Below are 21,074 nucleotides of genomic sequence, written 5' to 3'. Positions count from 1 at the left end.
GTGGAACCAGACTCACTTCGGTTTCATGGGCACAGCAAAATGCTTGTTAAGTGAGGAGTCTTGTAGAACCTCCCCAAGTCCAAAGCCTTTCACATTCATAAATGGAAGCCATTTTGAGCCATGAATAAGAGCACGCTAAGAAAAAGCCAAAAGATGGCCGATCCTTCAGTGAAACGCAAACAGGAAGAGCAACAGAGCCAAGTGCCGAATTGAAGAACTTAAAAAAACACCATAACGCCATTGAGGTAAAATGGCCATACTGTGGTGCAACATTGTAAATGGCAAAGAGATGCCTCTAGCTCATTACTACAAATACATGGATGAGAAAACTCACCCATTGACAATATGAAGCACTTTTGGAATGCCTCTGCTCTTGTCATATGAGTTAAGGCATAACATATAATGAGCTGCTAACTTTGATGAGGCTTTGGGAAAAAGTCTCAATGTTGACATATGTCAAGACACACAAAACGCTAGCAAAACAACTATGGGGCTGCCAGAAGGAGTAAAAAGGATTTTTATAACTAAAGAGGAAGCATTTCCCCAACATGTTAGTAATAACTTACAGAATCAGTTAGGTACTGGAGTCAAACTTGTGTTTGACTAATTGGTCTAAAGTTGCAGTGCAACCTGGTCAGTATGTAAGGGACACCGATCAGATAAGAGCCACTAATTAAAACATGCTTACATCTGCATTGTCCACAAGGCCGCCTGGGGCCTCAATACCTGCAACTCTCTCTTCCTAAATATCTTCCTTCTCGAGCTCTTCGTCATCCGCCTCCAAGTCCCTCAGGGTCAGTCGCTTCTCCAAGCAACGAGTTGGTGGTAGATCTCTTTCTTCGGCTGGGGCCTCCCTCTGGAACAGACTCTCTGCCTCGCTGAAACTTGAGGAGAACCATCTCCGGTTCCAGAATCACCTCAAAACCTTCCTCTTTGCTTCTGCTTTCTCTCCTCCTCTCCCATGCTGAATTCCTGGCTGAAACTGTAGTGGTTACCTGGCCACTCTCAGATCTCGGGCCCCAGGTTTCCTCCTGCAGCAGTTACTCACCTGCATTGCCTCCCTGGAAACCCCCACACTTGGGGACTGTTCTTTGTACCCCTACAGTCCCCCACCAGCACTTGACACCTGATGTCTGCACTTACCCTGCACTTGCCGCCAGCTGGCCCTACTTCTCTCATTATTTATTCTTTTACCCCATGTACTGCACTGTCCCCCACTGCGCACTTTTCCTCTTCCCCCTTCTCCTGCACTTACGCGATCTGAATGACACCTGGCCTAGTAGGATCGTGGTCTCTGTCTTCCCTCCGTTTCCCCCCCTCCCTTGTTGCGTCGCGCCTTGAAACACTTGTGTATAGGCGCGTTATAAATGCCATATCATGCATTAGATAGCAGGTGAGTTTTCATGAAATAGGCAATACAAGGTAACTGGATACCTAAATCACTTTAGACTTCTGGTGACAGAAGACTTTTTGGCAAATAAATATCCTCAAATTCGTCATCGTTATTGATGTTTACTTTCCTTCTTACCTATTGGAGGCGCCTGATACCTTTCCACTGTTTTTCTCTGTCTTAAGTTGTAAGGTCGATCATTTTCCTCTCCTTCAACTTCAACTTCTTCATCTCCATCTTCCTCTTGAGATTCTAAAGCAGAAAATATGTGTTTAACCCAAGACTTCAGAAGACACTTTGGCATTGCCATTTGCAAAAACATTACATGTAATGAACAGTGCCGGTTGTTCTCAGTTACCCTTCCTCCAGACTCGGAAGATGTCCTGGCTGCAGATCATCATATGGGAATAATCTTTGCACAGTAAGGAACAAGTTACTTACCTGTAACTGTTGTTCTCCAGCATGGGTCTGGCATGGATTCACATGCTCATGAATATTCCCCGTCGTCAGGCCGGGAATCCTCGGTAAAGAAAAAATCAGTATCAGTTTTGTTTCTGATCTGTCTTTCTTAGTATTAACCAATCACTGATCTGCGGGTCATACTGCCCTCAGCCAATGACTGCCCTCTACCTAAGCCCCTCCCCTGGCAGCCATCCTCAGATTTGGCAGCACGTAAAGTGGCAGTATGACCAAGTGAAGAGCCGCAGAGGGGAAGGAGGGAGGGTTCGCATGTGAATCCATGCCAGACCCATGCTGGAGAACAACAGTTACAGGTAAGTAACTTGTTCCTTCTCCAGCATGGGGTCTGGCATGGATTCACATGTTCATGAATATAAGAATAAATAGCAGTATACACATGCACAACCACGGGAGGTGGCAACAGGCTCAACATTAAGCAATACAGCTCAACATTAAGCATCTCTTACCTCCTCACCAGGCTCACCTTAAGCGAACAGGTTGCGCAGCACTGCTTGGCCGACCCTAGACTCCTCCCTGGAGTCCCAATCGACGCAGTAGAATCTTGTGAAGGTGTGCATCGACCTCCACGTAGCAGTCCTGCAGATGTCCAGCAGGGGCACACCAGACAGACACGCTGTGGTGTTAAGGACTTCAATTCAGCACCCCAACTAAGTCAATGCCTGGTCTGGGATGCCCAAGGGAAGCCCTTATTTATATATTTTTATGACAAATCATAATCTGGATGATAAACCCTTATATAACGCCCCTCTCTTTGAATCCCCCTGACCTCACTGAGCCAAGAAGTAGGTTTGTTTTGCAATTTACAAATTTATTGGAAAATTAAACAAGATATATATATCACACTTTTATAAATAAATTAATATTTGATAACACACTTATGAAGTTAACGTTGATCAACAATGGATCCAAGCACACTTTTTATCAGTTAGGAGTTGGTACAGAAAGGATAAAATAGCTGAGAATGCTTTATGGTTTCAAGGAAGAGTAATGGTGGAAAGGAATGCAGTACAGAAATAAACTGATATGGGCTCAACAAGAGATAATATAATCACTTTTCCCCCTTTGTGGCAATTCACTCCCCCCTATGCAATATAAAGAGATGGAAGGAAAGCACACAGTTTTCAGGATTACAATCACAATACAATACGAATTTCAGTTCCCCCCCCCTAGCAAGCTTAGAACACAGGGATGATTTTAAAACACAGGCAAAATACTTAAATGTGATTTGCAAAAAAGTGAAAATATGCTAAAAATGATTTTAATTCCCTATAGGCGATTCAGGGTAGGTGGCAGCTACTTTGAATTAGTTCAGGTCAACACCATCAGTGATTCATGAAGGGTTATTAGGTTGAAAACGGATTTCAGCAATGCAAAGCAAAAGACAGCGATTTTTTGACAGGTGGTGAAATGAGCTAGTTGCAATTCGCGGCACTTTTTCCGAGTGCGTCGAGCGAGATTACGGAAAAACTATAAGGAGTAGGGCTGGTTGGAAAGCTGAGGATCTTAGCTTTAAAATGAAAGTTAAATCTCGTTCCTAGCACATGCGGTTCCAAAGATACTGACAATTTTGACGAGGTAGATTTTCAGAAATAAAGTAGTGATTCAGAATGGCAAATGACACTTTCATAGGTTTAAAGTCAGAGAATGGACACGATTTCTATGATGCAGTTCTGGACAGGTTAAAATGGATTGAATCAGATTATTTTACACTAAGATTGGTTCTGGCACAGTTTTCAGGATACTCACTCCTAGTCTTGGAAGGAATGGGCCTCTGTCACGGATCTGGGCAACAGGTTTAGCTGCGGTTCTCTCGCCACGGACGGTCTCTGGTGCCGGTTCTGCTCACAGCGATCTGGGTGAGCTCTGCTCTGCTGGTCTGGATCTCTGGTTCTGGCAAAAGTTCTTGGCACTGCACAGCGGTCTGGTCTGGATACAGCACTGCTTTCTGGGTTCTGGCATAGGGTTCTAGCCAGAATCAAACAGCACAGCCGGCTGTTAAATAGTTTGGTTAGATGGCTGGATTCTGAGGCCTGTTGGGAAGGATTCAGCTTTTGGACTAGGTCTCTCTGCTGAAAGTTCTGAAGTCTAGATTCTAAGTTCTGTTTCTGGAGTCTTCTGGATATTGTCTGGTCCGGCAAAATGCTTCGCAAAAAATCAGTTTGAAATGGAAAAGTGAATGTCCCTACCTGGATCTCAATGACTCCTTTTATGTCTTTTGAAAATGGGTGTGTGCGTGGGCATAACTAAGCCTGCCCCTCACAACTTATCATTGGCCAAGCTCTCCTCTCTCCCTTGATTGGGGGAATGAAATGGAGTGTCATCGTGATGAGGTAGGTTTATGAGTCAGAGGATCCTCCCCTTGTCAATTTGCGCACAAATCTATTTTTGATCCAAATACATATTTATCTATGTACCATTCTTCTAATATTATATGTCCAGTTAACATATTTTCTGTAGCACCAAATCATCCGATCCCTGTGTTTGTAAGATGTCGTGTCCACTTATGACAGAATTCTGCCCTTTTCATCAAGAACACAACCTCTAAACTTTTCCAGAATTTACACAAACATGCACAAGGAATATGGGCATCAGATGATAAAGTGTCAGATTTCTAACATACAGACATTTGGAGTAATACCTTATTTTACGCTACTACCCCCCAGAACATACCACAGAGTCCTAACACCTCTTAAAATGTGCACAGAAAAATTACAAGAATAATGATATTAATTATATAATTTTGACAAGTCCGTACTATGAATTATCCATCTTTTTTTAAATTATGCTCTGGCCCAGAGGGGTGTGGTTTCCCAAAACACATGGTGGAATTTCTGGTTTGTCCACTTCCTCCAAGTTTAGCTTGCTCACAGAGGCACAGCTCCTCCCAGTTTCTTCTAAGAGGAAGCCATTTACGACCCTTTGATTAGCATTTGTCTGAGCCAAGGAAAGCTCATTGTTCTGTTTCCTGCAGCCCCAGGTACCCCACCCCTAATTCAATCAGAGAGGTGTGATCTCCTTTTGGCGGGGGCAGCAGAATGCAGGCCAGGCCTGTGAATGCATTTGCTGGGCAAGTTTCAACTCCTGTCGGGGGTAGTTGCCGGGCAGAATTCAATCTCTTCAAGCCAGGCTTCAGCTAAATGTCACTATTGTTCAGTTTTCTTCATTCAAATCAAACTTACAATTTTTACACATGCAGCTAGAACGCGGATTCTAAGTTCAAAACTATGACATTTAAACAGTTGCAACCTATGTGACACTCAAAAGTAGGTCACTCATTTATTTTAAACATTTCGATTTTAGTGGTTTTAAATCCAATTTCACTTAAGTTGCTAACATCCACAGCTCAGCCAGTTTTGTTATAAACATTGCTTTAGGCTCTTCATCTTTCGAGATTTTGTATGCACACAAGACTTCATTCTGCCAGATGTCTGTTGGTGTTCAGTAAGATTTTTGAATATCTTGCACTGTTTGGAATAGGCATTTTGAGCTTGCATTTCAGAGAAACAAAGGTGATTTCAAAGCGCTTTTTGAGCTAACAGGCACTGCTGTTTTTCCTTTGGCACCACGTTTCACTCATGGCGCTTCTGGCCCATCACGCTTGCACTGGTGGGTGGCAGGTCAGGCAACCATTTTGGTGTGTGCAAAACTGTGCGGTTTTCCTGGATTCTGGCGAAAATGTGGGCTTTTCGGCCATCTTGGATTTTCTAAACCCACATCACCAAATGTTGCAGCATAATAACTTGAACGTGGGTCAAGACACCCGACAGTGGTAGCAGCGATCGCTCTGGTCGAATGGGCTCTCGGACAGCCGGGCAGCGGTCTGTTTGCCAACCGGTGACAGTGCATGATGCAGCCGGAGAGCCATCTGGAAATGGAAGCCTTCGAGAGAGCCTTCCCTTGACTCACAGGTCCAAAGTTCACAAACAGCTGTGATGTCTTCCTGCGTCCTGCGTCGATGCGCCGTCGTCGAGGACCTCCTCCGACGTCCGACGTCATCCGATGTGATAAGTAGGACGCACGACGCCCGTAGCCTCAGTTCTAGTTTTTTCCCCCAGAACGTGGGACATTAGTCAACTGCCAGTCAGACACAAAGCCTTGCGGAACGTAAGCTGCAATAGCAAAAGAAATTCTGCAGCGGGGAAGGCAGGGCGGGAGCGATATGGAATACGTCGTCGGACCATCCCATCGAAAGAACGTTACCAGGTAAGAAAGTAACTTGTTCTTCGAGGGGATTGGGTCCTCCGACGTATTCCATATCTATGACAGACTCCCAAAGCAGTACCAGAGCAAGGAGGAGGGAAAGAATTTAGAATCAAAATTTAGAATAGTCAATCAAATAGCAGAGCAAAGGACCGCCTTGCCAAAGGCCAGATCCTGTGCTCGGATGGAATCAAGGGAATAGTGACGTACAAATGTATGTACTGAAGCCCAGGTGGCTGCATCACAGATGTTGCGAATAGGAACACCCCTCTGCAGGGCAGTAGATGCAGCCATACCCCTGGTAGAATGGGCCCGCAAGCCAGCCGGTGGGTCCTTACCCGCCAAGCGGTAGCACTCCGAGATGGCCAAAATAATCCAGCGAGACAAAGTCTGTTTCGTCACAGCTTACCCTAAACGCTTTCCAGCGTAACCAATAAAGAGTTGATCGTCCACTCTGACCCGGGACATGCGTGAAACATAAAAGCTTAAAGCTCTCCTAGGATCAAGCCTATGGAGCCTCTCCTCTTCCTTACGAGGATGCGGAGGAGGATAGAATGCCGGAAGAACAACCTTCAGGGCCAAATGAAATTCCGTCACTACCTTCGGAAGAAAAGAAGGACGAACTCTAAGGACAACCCTGTCCTTGTGAAACACAGTGAAGGGTGGCTTAACTGAAAGTGCCTGTAACTCACTCACTCTGCGTGCGGAAGTAACCGCAACTAAAAACACAGTTTTCAGAGTTAACAGCTTCAAAGGGCAAGAATGTAAAGGCTCAAACGGAGCACCCATAAGAAACTTAAGAACAAGGTTTAAATCCCAACCGGGCACCAGGAAAGGTGACGGAGGGAACAAATTAGTGAGCCCTTTCAGAAACTGTGAAATTAAAGGGATTTTAAAGTAAGAACACTCTTCAGACGAGCGCTTAAAGATGGACAGCGCCGCCAGGTAACCTTTAATGGTACCCACTTGCAAGCCCCTGTGGGCCAAAGAAAGTAAAAAGGACAGAACCATGGGGATGTCACATGCAAAAGGATCCACATTCTGAACTCGGCACCAGTCGCAGAATTTACGCCAACGGCAACGGTACAGAGACTTTGTTGCTGGACTTCGGGCCGAAAGCAACACCTCCATCAGGTCTTCAGGGAGGTCCCAATCCATATACCTCAACCTTTCAGAAGCCAAGCGTGAAGGTTGAGGGATCTGACCTCTGGATGGAGAACATGACCCCCCTCCCGTGAAAGCAGATCGTCTCGGTAGGGAAGACGACGCGGAGGGCAGATGGACAAGTCGAGAAGGTCCAGGTACCACGTCCTCCGAGCCCACGCCGGAGCAATGAGGATCATCCGGGAACCGAACTTCCGTAACCTCTGCAGCACTTGCGGGATGACGGGGACTGGAGGAAACGCGTACAGCAGCGGGAACGACCACTCCACCACGAACGCGTCTCCCAAGGCTCCTTTTGGAGGAAATTCCCGCGAGAAAAACCTTTCGCACTTCCGGTTGACACTGGAGGCGAAGAGATCCACTTGAGGGGTCCCCCAAAGGGTGAAGATCTCCAGGAGAATCTCCTGAGCCAACTCCCACTCGTGAGAGATCGTGCTCTGCCTGCTCAGAGCGTCCGCCGTCACGTTTTCGTCTCCGGCCAGATGAACAGCCGAGATCGAAACTTCCTGCTGGATGGCCCAGAACTCGAGCTGCATCGCCTCCCTGCACAGAGGAAGTGACCCTGCCCCCCCCCCCCTTTTTTGTTGAGGTAGTGCATGGCCACTGTGTTGTCCGTCAGGATCAGGACACTCTTTCCTCGCACAGTCGGCAGAAAAGCCTTCAGGGCTAGCCTGACGGCCCGCAGCTCCAACAGATTGATTTGGAGTCTGGACCCCGACGGAGACCAACGACCGCTGACTGTCAGCCCGTTGGCATGAGCTCCCCACCCCGTGAGGGATGCATCCGTCACGATCGTCACCTCCGGCCAGGGAAGCCAAAAAGGAGCCCCCTTCATCAAGTTGCCTTCGGCGGCCCACCACAGAAGGTCCCGGGCGACCGAGGGCGGCACCTGAACCAGGTCCGACATCCTGCCGGAGGACTGCGACCATTGCGTCTTGAGCGCCCACTGCAAAGATCTCATCCGCAGGCGAGCCTCTGGCACCAGAAGAATGCAGGATGCCATGAGGCCGTGCAGCCTCAAGAACTCGAACGCTGGGAGCGTCTGGGCATGCTGAAACTTGTGCACCATCTGCTGAATGTGAAGAGCCCTCACCTAGGGAGGAAAACACTGCCCCAGGGAAGTGTCGAGCACTGCTCCGATGTACTGGAGCCGCTGCGTTAGCGTCAAATGGTACTTCTTTAAATTGAGGGAGAAGCCCAGCCCGTGAAGGGAGTGGCAGGTGACGGACAGATGATCCAGGACTTGCTCGGGAGAGCTCCCCCTGATCAACCAATCGTCCAGGTAGGGGTAGACTTGAATCCCCCCTTGGCGGAGATGCGCTGCCACCACCACCATGAGCTTGGTGAAAACCCTCGGGGCGGAGGTCAATCCGAACGGCAGGACCCGAAACTGAAAGTGCGAGTCGCCAACCGCGAACCTCAGGTACTTCTTGTGCTTGGGATGGATCGGCACATGGAAGTAAGCATCCTTGAGGTCGAGTGACACCAACCAGTCCTGAAGCTGAAGGGCCTGGAGGACTTGAGAGTAACCATCTTGAACTTGTCCTTCCTGAGGAGTTTGTTCAAACCGCGCAAGTCCATGATGGGTCTCAATCCCCCGTCTTTCTTCGAAACCAAAAAATAAGGGGAATACCATCCCATGTTCCTCTCCGCTACAGGCACCAGTTCTATGGCGCCTTTCTCCAGCAGGGCTTGAATTTCCTGAGCAAGGAGCGGATCCGGACTCTGCAAAGAGAGGTTCCCCGGTGGATTGTCGCGAGGCCTGTGCCGAAAAGGAAGACAGTAGCCGTGGGTTATGATCTCCAGAACCCACACATCTGAAGTAATGGCTTGCCACTCTACAAGATGCTGCGCCAGCCTTCCCCCAACCGGCGAACCATGGGACATGGCCTCATGACTGAATGGGAGCGGCCGCGGCGTTTCCTGAGGGCAAAGAGGCAACTGCCCGAGCGGCCTTGGCACCACGGGTACCCTGTCGTCCACCTCTGGTACCCCTTCGTTGGCCTCTTTGACTGCCAGCTCCTCTCGCTTTACTGAAGGACGAGTAATAGCGAAAGGAACCACCCCTCCACTGCTGTCCCCTAGGACGAAAAGGCGGAGGTTGGCGAACTGCAGCGCCCAACGACTTTGCTGCAGCTTTCGAGGTCTGCAACCTCTCAAGGCTCTCGTCAGCCTTGCTGCCAAAAAGGTGTTCACCGTCAAAGGGCATGTTGAGGAGCCGAGACTGCACATCAGGAGCAAACCCCGACTTCCGCAACCACGCAAACCTGCGTATCACGGTGCTCGCCGCCATGGACCTACTGACGCATTCAGCTAAGTCCAAACCCGACTGAACGGACTCACACATGTCATCCTTACCATCCTGGACCATAGCAAGGAAACCATCCCGTTCGTCCCCTTCGGGAATATGTTCAGCCGCTAACGCAACACAGTTCCACAGAGTGTGTGTGAAACGAGACAAGGCACAAATGGAGTTGGCCGGCTGAAGCGCCATACCACCAGAAGAAAACACTTTCTTCGCCCAGCCATCAAAACGTTTGTCGTCCCTATCAGGAGGGATGGTAGGGTACGACGCCTGCCTTGCCGGGGCCGTGGCCGCCTGCACCACCAAACTCTCCGGAGTAGGGTGCCTGGTCAAGTAGCAGGGGTCGCTACTGGCTGGACGGTATTTTCGCGACAAGGATCTGCCCACCGCCGGGAGACTCTCCGGAGCAGTCCAAGCCGCTGCCACCCTTCTCTGTAAAGCCATATGAAACGGCAGTACCGGATCAGTTGGGGGACCAACATCAAGGATGTCCGTCAGATCATCCTGCACAAACTCCCCTGGGGGAGCAGACCATCCCAAGTACTCAGAAACCCTAGCCATAAGGCGCCGGTACGAGGAATCGGCATGAGAGCCAGGCTCAGGCCTACAAAACTCCACCTCCGGAGAGGTGTCCAGTCCACTGGCATCATGCAGTGACTGTCTCAAATCGTCAAACTGACTATGGCCCGAGACAATTTCATCTGGAACCTGACTAGGAACCAGGCCATCAGAATCCTCATCCGCCTCTGAAATATAGTCCAGGTGGCGAAAAGAAGGCACCCGAGAGTGCTTGCTCTTAACCAGAGCCTTCCTAGGGGGTTCTCCCGAGCCACGGGGTACCTCGACACGAAAGGCGTCGATGGCGTCGAGCGAATCGGCGCCGGCATCGAGAGAACCGGCATCGGTGCCGAGAGGATCGGCGTCGAGGAAATCGGCGTCGACGTCAGATGCAGCGCCTCCAGCAACGGCGGCGTCGACACAGCCCTCGAAGCCGGAGCCCCGAGCGTGTCCCTCGACGACCTGAGCGTCGACGGCTTCGACGACTTCCTCGGAGCCGGAGCCTCGAGAAAGCCTGTCGACGCCTCACAGGTGCACGCGGTCTCGAACGCGTCGAGGACCGGGACCTGGAACGGGTACGTTGAGAACGAGTCTCCTTGTCCGAACGGGACCTCTCCCGTGACTCTTGCCGACCACTCTTGCGAGCGGTGTCTCTCGATCTCTCACGACCGCCCCACTCGGGGGCGCGGACGGCATAGTACCCTGCGACTCAAGAATCGCCAGCATTTTCTTCCCGAAGGAAGCCCATTCCTCCGGCGTCGCACGGCTGGTGGGGTAAGCGACGTGCCGGGCAGAGTCCTCCGAAGAGGACCCGGAAGACGACCAGTGTCGGCGCTTCCGAGAATGCCTCAAAGAGGCTGAGGAGTGGCGAGACCGACTCCTAGAAGGAGACCCACGAGACTTCCGACGATGACGCGGAGAGTCACCCCTCGAATCATCCGTCGAAAGCCCCGCAGACTTCGACTTCCTGGGCTTGGACACCCGACCTACCGACAACTTCTTCTTACGTTCGCGTAAGGCTTTGGACGTGAGCGACTGGCAGTCGATACAGTCATCCGTGTCGTGGGCCTCCCCGAGGCACCAGAGGCAGGCGTCGTGCGAGTCAGTCACCGACATCTTGGACCCACACTCCCCGCACTTCTTGAAACCCGGACGCGGGGTCGAAGACGAAGTAGAAGACATCTCCACACGAAGGATTTTCACAAAACGAACAGGTTCGAAGAACCGAGAAGAACAGAACTCCAAAGAGTCGAGGCTTGAACCGAGAATCACGAAGCAACACGTTCACGGAAAAAATGGAACTGAGGCTACGGGCGTCGTGCGTCCTACTTATCACATCGGATGACGTCGGAGGAGGTCCTCGACGACGGCGCATCGACATCATCGACGCAGGACGCAGAAAAAAGTTTCCGAAGCAGCACAGCTGTGGTGATTACATGTCATAGATATGGAATACGTCGGAGGACCCAATCCCCTCGAAATGCTGTCTTCCACGACAGGAACTTCAACGGCGCCGAATGCATAGGCTCGAATGGGGCACCCATGAGCCTGGTCAGCACCACGTTGAGCTCCCACGCCGGGGCAGGGGCCTTCACCGGCGGGAACGATCGGAATAGTCCTTTCATAAATTCCTTCACCAGGCGATGAGACCACAAGGACGCCCGTCCTGTAGTTCTGGTGTATCGGGAAATGGCAACCAGATGTATCTTGATGGAAGCGTGAGCCAGTCCAGCTTTGGCCAGCGACAGTAGGTATGGCAATACTTGAGGGGCCGTAATCCGCAGAGGGTTAATCTTCTGTGCATGGCACCAGACAGAGAACCTCTTCCACTTATGTCCATAGCATTTGAGAGTTGAGGACTGTTAGGCAGAAACCTGTGCAGTTCCCTTAGGGACCACTGCAAAAGATTTAAGACTACAGGTGTTGGCAGTAAACCCACTTGGTAGCAGTCTGCACCACCCAGATTTACCTGGTAGCTGTAGCTGAGCAGTCAGACTTCCCTCAAGAAGAGTTAGGCAGTATGCAAAGTATACACAATAGGCACTCAGATACAATAATACAAGCAAACACTGACTAGAGCTTTGGTATCAAAGTATATAATTATTTATTTAAAAACACACAGTTGAAACACTCCAGCACTCTCATTGTAAAATATTCTGAACACAGATACTATTGTAATATATACACCCCTTTTTCCTTATCAGATAAGTCACAGTAAAACACCACTTATTTTCATACAGAGGTGAGCGCTTAACTAGATTGCACTCCAATAAGTTTGTGAGAAAGGGAGGGGAAAAAGACAGAATATGGAATGGTACACCACTCTAAGATTCAGGAACACTGTTAGCAAGGCAGAAGAGCAAAAGTCACTGGTGAGCCAAAGTCCAAAGGCTGGGCCCACTCTTAGAGAGCAGAGCACAAATGCGCTCAAGATCACACAGTTACACTAGGCTTAGAAAGTCTTGCAGAGGGTTCAAAAAGAGTTTAGAGAGGCTTTAGGAAAGTTTAGCCAGGGTGTCCCAGACTAACCCAGGTTCGAAATCCGGGGGCTAAATCTACCCCGTACAGTCGGTAGCAAGGGAAGCCAGGCGGGACACGGTACCTTAAGTGGGAAGGATCCTCCAGCGGTGGCAGTTGTTCCTGGTAGTGGGTGCAAGTTGCGTCGTCGTCCAGGGGAAGAGAAGATCTCGCCTTGGAGGAAAGATGAAGGTCGTTGCACTACCAGGGAAGAAACCAGCCGCAGAGTTTTCCGGTTAAAGGTGGTACCTTTGTTTCGCGGTCATGGTAAAACATGGTATCCCGGTTGCCGGGGGTGCTTGGCTCGGGCAAGGCGGCCACGAGGTACGTCGGGAAAGCGAAAAGACGGTGAAACTGGTTATCCCCACCAGTCAAAGGAAGAAGACTCTCCGGCGGGAGATCTCCTCTGTCGTTGGGAAAAGTGGTGAGGCAGTCCAGCAGGGCTCCACCAGTGGTGGTGTCGTGGCAGGTCGGCTCAGCTTCTCCCTCGTCGGATTCTTAGGTCCTGTGGCGACTTCTGAAGTTCCAGTCCCCAAAGCCCTGCTTTTATGCAGCAAACCCCCATTCACTCAGCCTATCTGTCACTCAAAACATGCTAAGTGGTGAGCTGGCCGGCTCACCACTTGGGCCAATCAGGATGGAGTGCGACTTGAGTTGCCTAGACAACTCAGTCCAGGGTGCCTACATTTCCCTCCACCCCTCCTAAGTACCCCAGACAGAGTGGCACCACTTTGGAGGGCTTCTGTGGAGTAGCCCGCCAAAAAGTGGAACAAAGGGCTCGACTTGGGTTGGAGTCACAGAAGAGAACACAAACGCCATTTTAGATTCAGGGTTTGGCAAAAAATACCAACCAGAGAATTAATATTAATTAAATAAACCGGCGGTATGTTCGAGGCTACCGTAAATAATTAAATAAAGGTAGTAGCCTAAAACAATGGGAAATCCCATAGGAAAATATTTGCGGTAGAATATAAATAGTAGTATCCTCTGCCACCAGCCAAAACTCGATCAGGGGGGACGGAGACGTGCCCCCTCGACTAACAGACCCCGGGGCAATTGAATTGCCCCAGCCAGTACGTCCACAATATGATGGTTTGTACTGGTTCTGTTCAGAATTTAAGACTAGTAAAGTCAATGGTGACTTTACATGCCCTGGGAGACAGTAGTCAGTCCCAGGGTATGGAGTCTATACTGGGGGGTCACTAGGACACCCCTGTGTCACTGCACTGAGGGTGCTGTGTAACACACATCACAAAAACACATGAAGCCCTATGGAGTAAAAGACCCCATAGCCCATTAAACACATCTAGATTCAAAGAAACACACTCAAATCGTGCCCAAGAGTGAGGGTAAAAGAGTCTCACTCTTGGCAGGAGAAAAAAATAAACCCCAAAAATCCAGCAAAGCTGCTGGGGGACTCACTAGGTTAGGAAATTCAGCCTAAACAGAGAATTCTCCCTAACAAGGACGCCCTGGCTTTTGCAAGAACCTCTCTGCAGTCAGCCGGGATATTGTATCCTCCAAACTCTAGTACTGCAGGAGCCAAGCCTGCAAGCTCAGCAACTCCGGGTCGTGATGGAGAATGGCGCCTCCTTCTCTGGAGAGAAGGTCCGTGTCCGTCGCCAGCTTGATAGGTGGGGACGCTGACAAGTCCAGAATGTCTGGGAACCAGATCTGTCTCGGACACGCTGGTGCGACGAGGATCATCCTGCACCTGGACCTCTTGAGCTGATTGATGAGACGGAGCAGCAACGGCAACGGAGGGAACATGTACAGGAACAGGCCGTCCCAAGGGAACGAGAAAGCATCGCCCATACTCCTCGGTTGTGCGAACCTGCTGGCGAACCTCTGGCACTTGGAGTTCGTCGCCGTCAGGTCGATCTGGGGTTTGCCCCACCATTGAAAAAGCCGATCCACCTGGTCCTGGCGTAGTTCCCACTCGTGGCACGAGCGCAGCTCCCTGCTGAGTGAGTCGGCGATGGTGTTTTTTATTCCTGCCAGGTGGAAGGGAACTAGAAACATCCCCTGGGCGACGGCCCAGTGCCACAGATCCCTGGCCTCCTTGGATAGGGCTGGGGATGTGGTGCCTCCCTGCTTCCGGATGTAGAACATCGTGGTGGTGTTGTCGGTGAAGATCCTCACCACTTTGTCCTTGAGGGACGGAAGGAACGATTTGAGTGCCCAGAACACAGCTCGTAGCTCCAGGATGTTGATGTGAAGAGACCTCTCCTCCGGGAGTCAGAGGCCTCTTGCGTGGAGATCTCTGGTGTGGGCCCCCCCCATCCCTCCAGGGAGGCGTCCGTCGTTACCGTCTCCTGATACGCCGGAGCCTTAAAGTCCATGCCTGCCGCGAGGTGCGCACGGGCACCCCACCATAGAATCGCCCGACGGAACTCCTCGTCGAGCGGGATCCTGTCTTCGAAGCTGCGCGCTGCTTGAATCCAGCGGGCGTCGAGGAACTCTTGTAGCGGATGCATCCGAAGTCTGCAAAGGGGCACAAGGTAGATGCATGAGGACATCATCCCGAGGAGGGACTTGATGGACCTCACTCTGGCTACATCCGTGGCTAACAGGCGCTGCACATTGCCCAAAATGGCCTTCGTCCTTTCTTCCGACGGAGATGCCAATCGCTTCACTGTATCAAGCTTCGCTCCCAGAAACAGTGCCACTTGCGACGGGACCAGATGGGATTTGGGGTAGTTGATGGCGAATCCCAGCTCTGTGAGCAGGCGGACGGTCCTTGCTGTGTGTTCGACGGCAAGTTCTCTTGACCTTGCATGGATTAGACAGTCGTCCAGGTAGGGGTAGGCGTGGATCCCTTGCAGGCGCAGCCTCGCCACCACAGGTGCGAGGCACTTGGTGAACACCCTGGGTGCCGACTTTAATCCGAACGGCAGGGCTCTGAATTGGTAGTGACGGCCCTGGACTACGAATCTGAGGAACTTTCTGTGTCCTTTTAGAATGGGGATGTGGAAGTAAGCATCCTCCAGGCCCAGTGACGATAGGAAGTCGCCCTCCTCCAGCTGTCCCAGCACGTGCTGGAGGGTGACCATCCTGAATTTCTGTACCTTGATGTACTTGTTCAACCGACGCAGGTCCAGGATGGGGCGCCAACCGCATTTCTTCTTCCTGACGAGGAAGTATCTTGAGTATACTCCGGAGCCCCGGAGCCTCTTGGGGACGAGCTCGATGGCACCCTTCTTGAACATCGCCCTTACCTCCAACAGCAGTTGAGGGATGTGATTCTCCTTCCTGGCCACGGGAGGAATGCGAGGACACTTCTTTTGAAATTCCAGCGAGTGTCCGCGGGCCAGGGTGTCCAGCACCCAACGGCCGGTGGAGATGGACTCCCACACGCTGACGAACCTGGTCAGCCGGCCTCCCACCGGGGTGCTTCGGTGGGGGCCCGAAGCTACGGCCGGTTCAGTCCTGCTTGGAAGAGGACTTGCTGCCTTTGCCTCCTTGCCGACGGCGGCGAGACCCTCCTTGCTTGCCGCGGCCTCTGTAGGCCTCCTGGGACGAGGAGCGGGCCGCCTGGTGGTAAGTAGAAGAGCCACCGCTGGATCCCTTGGAGGCTCCCTGTCTGCCTCCAGAGCTCCGAAAGGGCCGCCGTTGCTGAAGTACTCCAAGGGCCCGGGCTGTTTCCGTGTCTGTCTTGATGGACTGGAGGGACTCATCCACCGTCTTTCCAAACAGGTTGTTGCCGTTGAACGGCATGTCCAACACTCTGGTCTGGACGTCCTGGCGAAAGCCCGTCGCCTTGAGCCATCCTCATCGTCGGAGGCAAACCCTGTTGCCCAGTTGGCGAAATCCGGTATCGGCAATGTCCGTTGCCACCGTTATGGCGTGATCCAACGGCACCTCACCTTCCTGCAGAATCTGTAGGGCCTCTGCCCTCTTGTCTGGTAGGAAGTCTAGCATAGGAACTATCTTGAACCAAAGCTCCCTGTCGTAACGGGCCACAATGGCTAAGGCATTGGCCGCCTTAATCGTCGCCGCCGCCGACGAGATGACTCGTCGTCCCATGGAGTCCAACTTCTTGCCCTCGCTGTCCGGCGGGGAAGTGGAAGTTGAAGCCGCCGCACCCGCTGCTTTCTTCTTGGCCGCTGCCGAGACGACAGAGTCCGGCGTGGGCTGGGCCCTGAGGCACAAGGGGGCGGCATCGGGGACCCGGTACTACTTCTCGTACCTGTCCCTCTTGGCGGGTGTCGTGGAAGGGTTCTTGAGGATAGCCAGCCCCTCGTCCCAGACGTCGAGCAACGGCACCACGAGGACCGTCTTTCTCTTGGCCTCTCGTCGTTGGTAAAGAAAACCCTCCTTTTTCTGTCCCTCAGGGCAGAGCTGGAAGAGCTCGGATGCCCTGGTTATCATGGCGTGAAAAGAGTCAATTTCGTCGGGCGGAGAGGCCCGGGGCGGGGGGGTGATGACGAGATGTCCGTTGTGTCATCGCCGCCGTCGTCGTCCGTCCCCGTATCCGTCGCCGTATCCTCTCCCGAGGGTCCGGCGAGGGGGATGAGGGGTCCACAGGCCTCGCGGGCACGAAGGGCGGAGCGGGGTGGACTCTCCTCCGCTTGTTCGGAGGGCTTCCCAACGGGCCTGGTTCTGGATCCTCCGTCGGGGTCCGTGGTAACCTCGTCCTCATCTCAGTACATAAGGATTGGATCGCCAACAAAATGGCCGCCGAGCTATCCTGGGGCTCGGGTAATGGCTGCGACGGACGGGATGGCTGCTCCACTGGGCCCTCGTCGTCGCCATCGTCGCTCTCTTCAATCACATCAGCGGGAACCTTCCCCTGGGATCAAACCTTCTCGAACCTCTCGTTGAGGCCTATGAACCTCTCATTGAGGCATTCCACGGTTTCCACCGGATCCTCCTCGGAGGTTGAATCAGAGTCCGTAATGGCCACCGCCCCCCCCCCTCTTTTTCCGTCGGGGTCTTCACGGGGGTCTTAACGACGGTCTGGAAAGAGGATTCGCTCCGCGGTGGCAGGGAAACTCTGGGCCCCGAGGCCGGCTTCGCCAGGGCCGCTGCGACAACCTCGATAGAGGCCTTTGCCGGGTGGATCAAGGCCCTCACCACCTTAGGTGCGTCCTGGGCCTTTGCTTTGGGTGGAGGGTCATCGCCTCACTCCCCCTCGGCTCCCTTCGAGATTGACCGGGGCCTCTCCAGAAGCTTACCCGGGTTCTCGGACTTCCTCTTCCCCGAACCAGAGCGCTGGCTCATGGTTGATCGTGCCGGGGAAGTCGCGCCCTGCCTGGCAGCCGAGGAGACCGACATTTCGGCGCTCCCGGTGCCCGCGGACTCGCGGTGCTTGGTCTTCTGTTGGGCCCCCGTCGCCGGGGCGCCCTCACAGGACTTAGAAGAACGCTCAGACTTTTTCTTCGCCTTCTCACCTGCTGTGCCCTTCTTCAGCCAGGCGGCGAGGCGGGAACAACGATCTTGCTTGGTCCGTTCCGACAGGTTCTTGCAGAACACACAGTCCTTCTCCACGTGCGTCTTGTCCTCATGAAGGCAGTAAAGACATCTCGAATGCTTGTCCTCCTTGAAAACATTTTGCAATCCGCATCCGGGGCAGCTCCTGAACAGCTTGGATCCGGGCGTCGAGCTTCGCTTGTCCTGGGCCATGTCCGTTGAGGTAGGCCACAGATCTTCTGGAATCCTCCAAGAAGCATAACTCGACGAAAACCTCACCCTTGAGGGGCGTAGAAGAATTCCGAAACGGGTCCCCGTTATCCGAAGTAGAAACGGTGGAGCTTGAGGCTCGATTAACCGAAAAAATGAGAAAAATCTCCTGAAAAAGTGTAAAAACGCAGTAAAAGCTCGAGAGCTAAAACACGAGGACTCCCAACACTTTAACTTGCGGTAAAAATCTGAGGATGGCTGCCAAGGAAGGAGCTTAGTTAGAGGGCAGTCATTGGCTGGGGGCAATATGACCCAGAGATCAGTGATTGGTTACTACTAAGAAAGACAGATCAGAAACGAAACTGATACTGATACTGATTTTTTCTTTACCGAGGATTCCCGGCCTGACGACGGGGAATATTCACGAGCATGCGAATCCATGCCAGAACCCATGCTGGAGAAAAATAGATTCTGAAAAAGGAAATCCCAGGGCAATCGCACAGCAACAGGCTCATCCCACTTTATGAGGCTGACACTCCACACAGAACTCTATTTTTAAATGTATATATAGTGTGTTATAGTTGACAAACGTTTCACGCAACACATGATAAAAAAGCCATTTCATCTCAAATTCCAATTCCTCATATACATTCAAAAATACAAAAAAACAAGCACATTTACACCATTGTATCATTATCATAAAATGTCCTCCACATAAGAGGTTATCAGCTGGATAAAAGTGCAAATGCATAAGTCGTTTCAATTTTCTTTCATATTCTTTACATATAACCCTCACCTTTTTCCTGTATGAAAATCCATAGCCGGCCAAGAATAAGAAGGGACATTTGAATGCCCGAACAAGTTACTCCTTACCTGGTAACGTTCTTTCGATGTGATGTTCCTCCGACGTATTCCTTATCTATGATATTTGTATCTCCAGCATGCTGGCCTCGGAAAAAATGTTTCCCTGTAGAGGGCGCTGTGCGTCGACATCCGTCGAGTAGGTGTTCCTCGACAGCCACCGTATCGACGCCGACGTCATCATGCCTTTAAATGGCCACGCGCAGCGTCCGTTGCTCAGTTCCGTTTTGTAGAGTAAGGTAGTTATTGCATGAATGGTTACTACCCTTGAAGGAGCGTAAGCTGCAACCACAAGGGAAATGTTACTGCGGGGATGGATGGGAGCGGCGATAAGGAATACGTCGGAGGAACATCCCATCGAAAGAACGTTACCAGGTAAGGAGTAACTTGTTCTTCGAAGGGATTGTGTCCTCCAATGTATTCCTTATCTATGATAGACTCCCATAGCAGTGGTATGTGATTGGAGGCGGGAGTAAGAGATGCCATATTACTCTTTAAGAATGAACAGAGTGTAACACAGCTTTGCCAAATCTAGTCTCTTGACTAGAGGAGGAATCCAGGCTATAAAATTTGGTAAAGGAATGTGTGGACAACCATGTGGCAGCCGCACATATGTCTCTAATTGGTACCCCTCTTTGAAGAGCTGAGGAGGCTGCGATACCCCTGGTCGAATGAGCCCTTAGATTTTGAGGGGGCTCTTTCCCTGCCAGTTTGTAGCATTCCAGAATGGCTAAAATAATCCATCTGGAGATGGTTTGTTTGGTTATTGGTAATCCCAACTTATGTCCTGCGTAACCTACAAAGAGTTGGTCTGCTTGTCTAATTTTAGCAAGTCTACTGATATAAAAAATCAAGGCTCACTTAGGGTCCAGCATGTGTAGTCTCTCTTCCTCTTTCCCCGGATGGGGAGGAGGATAGAATGAAGGTAAAGTAATCTTCCAAGTAATGTGAAATTCAGAAACTACCTTTGGGAGGAAGTTAGGCTTCACCTGTAGAACGACTTTGTCCTTGTGAAAGATTGTATGGGGAGGTTTACGAGATAGGGCTTGTATCTCGCTAACCCTTCTAGCAGATGTTAATGCTACCAATAAAACAGTTTTGAGGGTGAGACACTTCAATGAACAAGAGTGGAGTGGTTCAAAAGGAGCACCCTTTAGGAAGTTTAAAAGTAGATTTAAGTCTCATAAGGGAACTTGGAATGGTCTTGGAGGGTAAACATTAGTTAGACCTTTCAGGTATTGTATTACCAATGGAATTTTGAAATACGATGGCTCCTCTGCAGTGCGCTTAAAGATCGATAGTGCTGCGAAATAGCCCTTAATAGTGCCAACTTGAAGGCCTGAATTTGCCAAATAAAGTAAGAAGGATAACACCGCAGGTGTACCACATGAAAAGGGTTCGATATTCTTTTCTCTGCACCAGCTGCAAAATGTATTCCAACGGCAGCGGTATAGAGTTTTAGTTGCTGCTCTTCTGGCCGAAAGCAACACCTCCATGACATCATCTGGAAGGTCCCAATCCTTGTACCTCAACCTTTCAGATACCAAGCGTGAAGGTTGAGGGTCTTGATGGCTGGATGGAGAACCCGACCTCCCTTCTGCGAGAGAAGATCCTCTCTGTACGGTAGACGAATTGGAGGATGGATGGACATGTCCAGAAGGTCCGGGTACCACGTTCTCCTGGCCCAATCCAGGGCAATTAGGATCATGGTCTTCCGAAACCTTCTCAACCTCCTGATCATTTGAGGAATGACAGGGACCGGAGGAAACGCGTACAGAAGTGGGAACTCCCAGTCCACTACGAACGCGTCTCCTAGAGCTCCTCTCGGGGGAAATTCCCTTGAGCAAAATCTGTCGCACTTCCTGTTGATACTGGTGGCGAACAGATCCACTTGAGGGGTTCCCCAAAGGGCGAAGATCTCTTGAAGGACTTCCTAATCTATCTCCCACTCGGGGGAGACTGTGTTCTGCCTGCTCA

The 21,074-nt window shown here is 51.2% G+C and overlaps 1 protein-coding gene across 4 annotated transcripts in view; it reads right to left on the bottom strand.

Moving 5' to 3' along the window:
* Nucleotides 1-21,074, bottom strand: part of ATAD2B (ATPase family AAA domain containing 2B) — a 3,113,054-nt gene that overhangs the window by 2,513,700 nt on the left and 578,280 nt on the right. For all 4 annotated transcript variants that reach the window (XM_069605879.1, XM_069605877.1, XM_069605876.1 and 1 more), the window contains exon 7: nt 1,529-1,642. In XM_069605879.1, the coding sequence (XP_069461980.1) occupies nt 1,529-1,642 (114 nt within the window). The remainder of the gene's footprint in view (nt 1-1,528; nt 1,643-21,074) is intronic.

This window comes from Ambystoma mexicanum, chromosome 4p (assembly GCF_040938575.1).
Source record: "Ambystoma mexicanum isolate Mex_15411 chromosome 4p, UKY_AmexF1_1, whole genome shotgun sequence".
Lineage (NCBI taxonomy): Eukaryota > Metazoa > Chordata > Amphibia > Caudata > Ambystomatidae > Ambystoma > Ambystoma mexicanum.
This window is presented reverse-complemented; position numbering and strand designations above follow the sequence as displayed.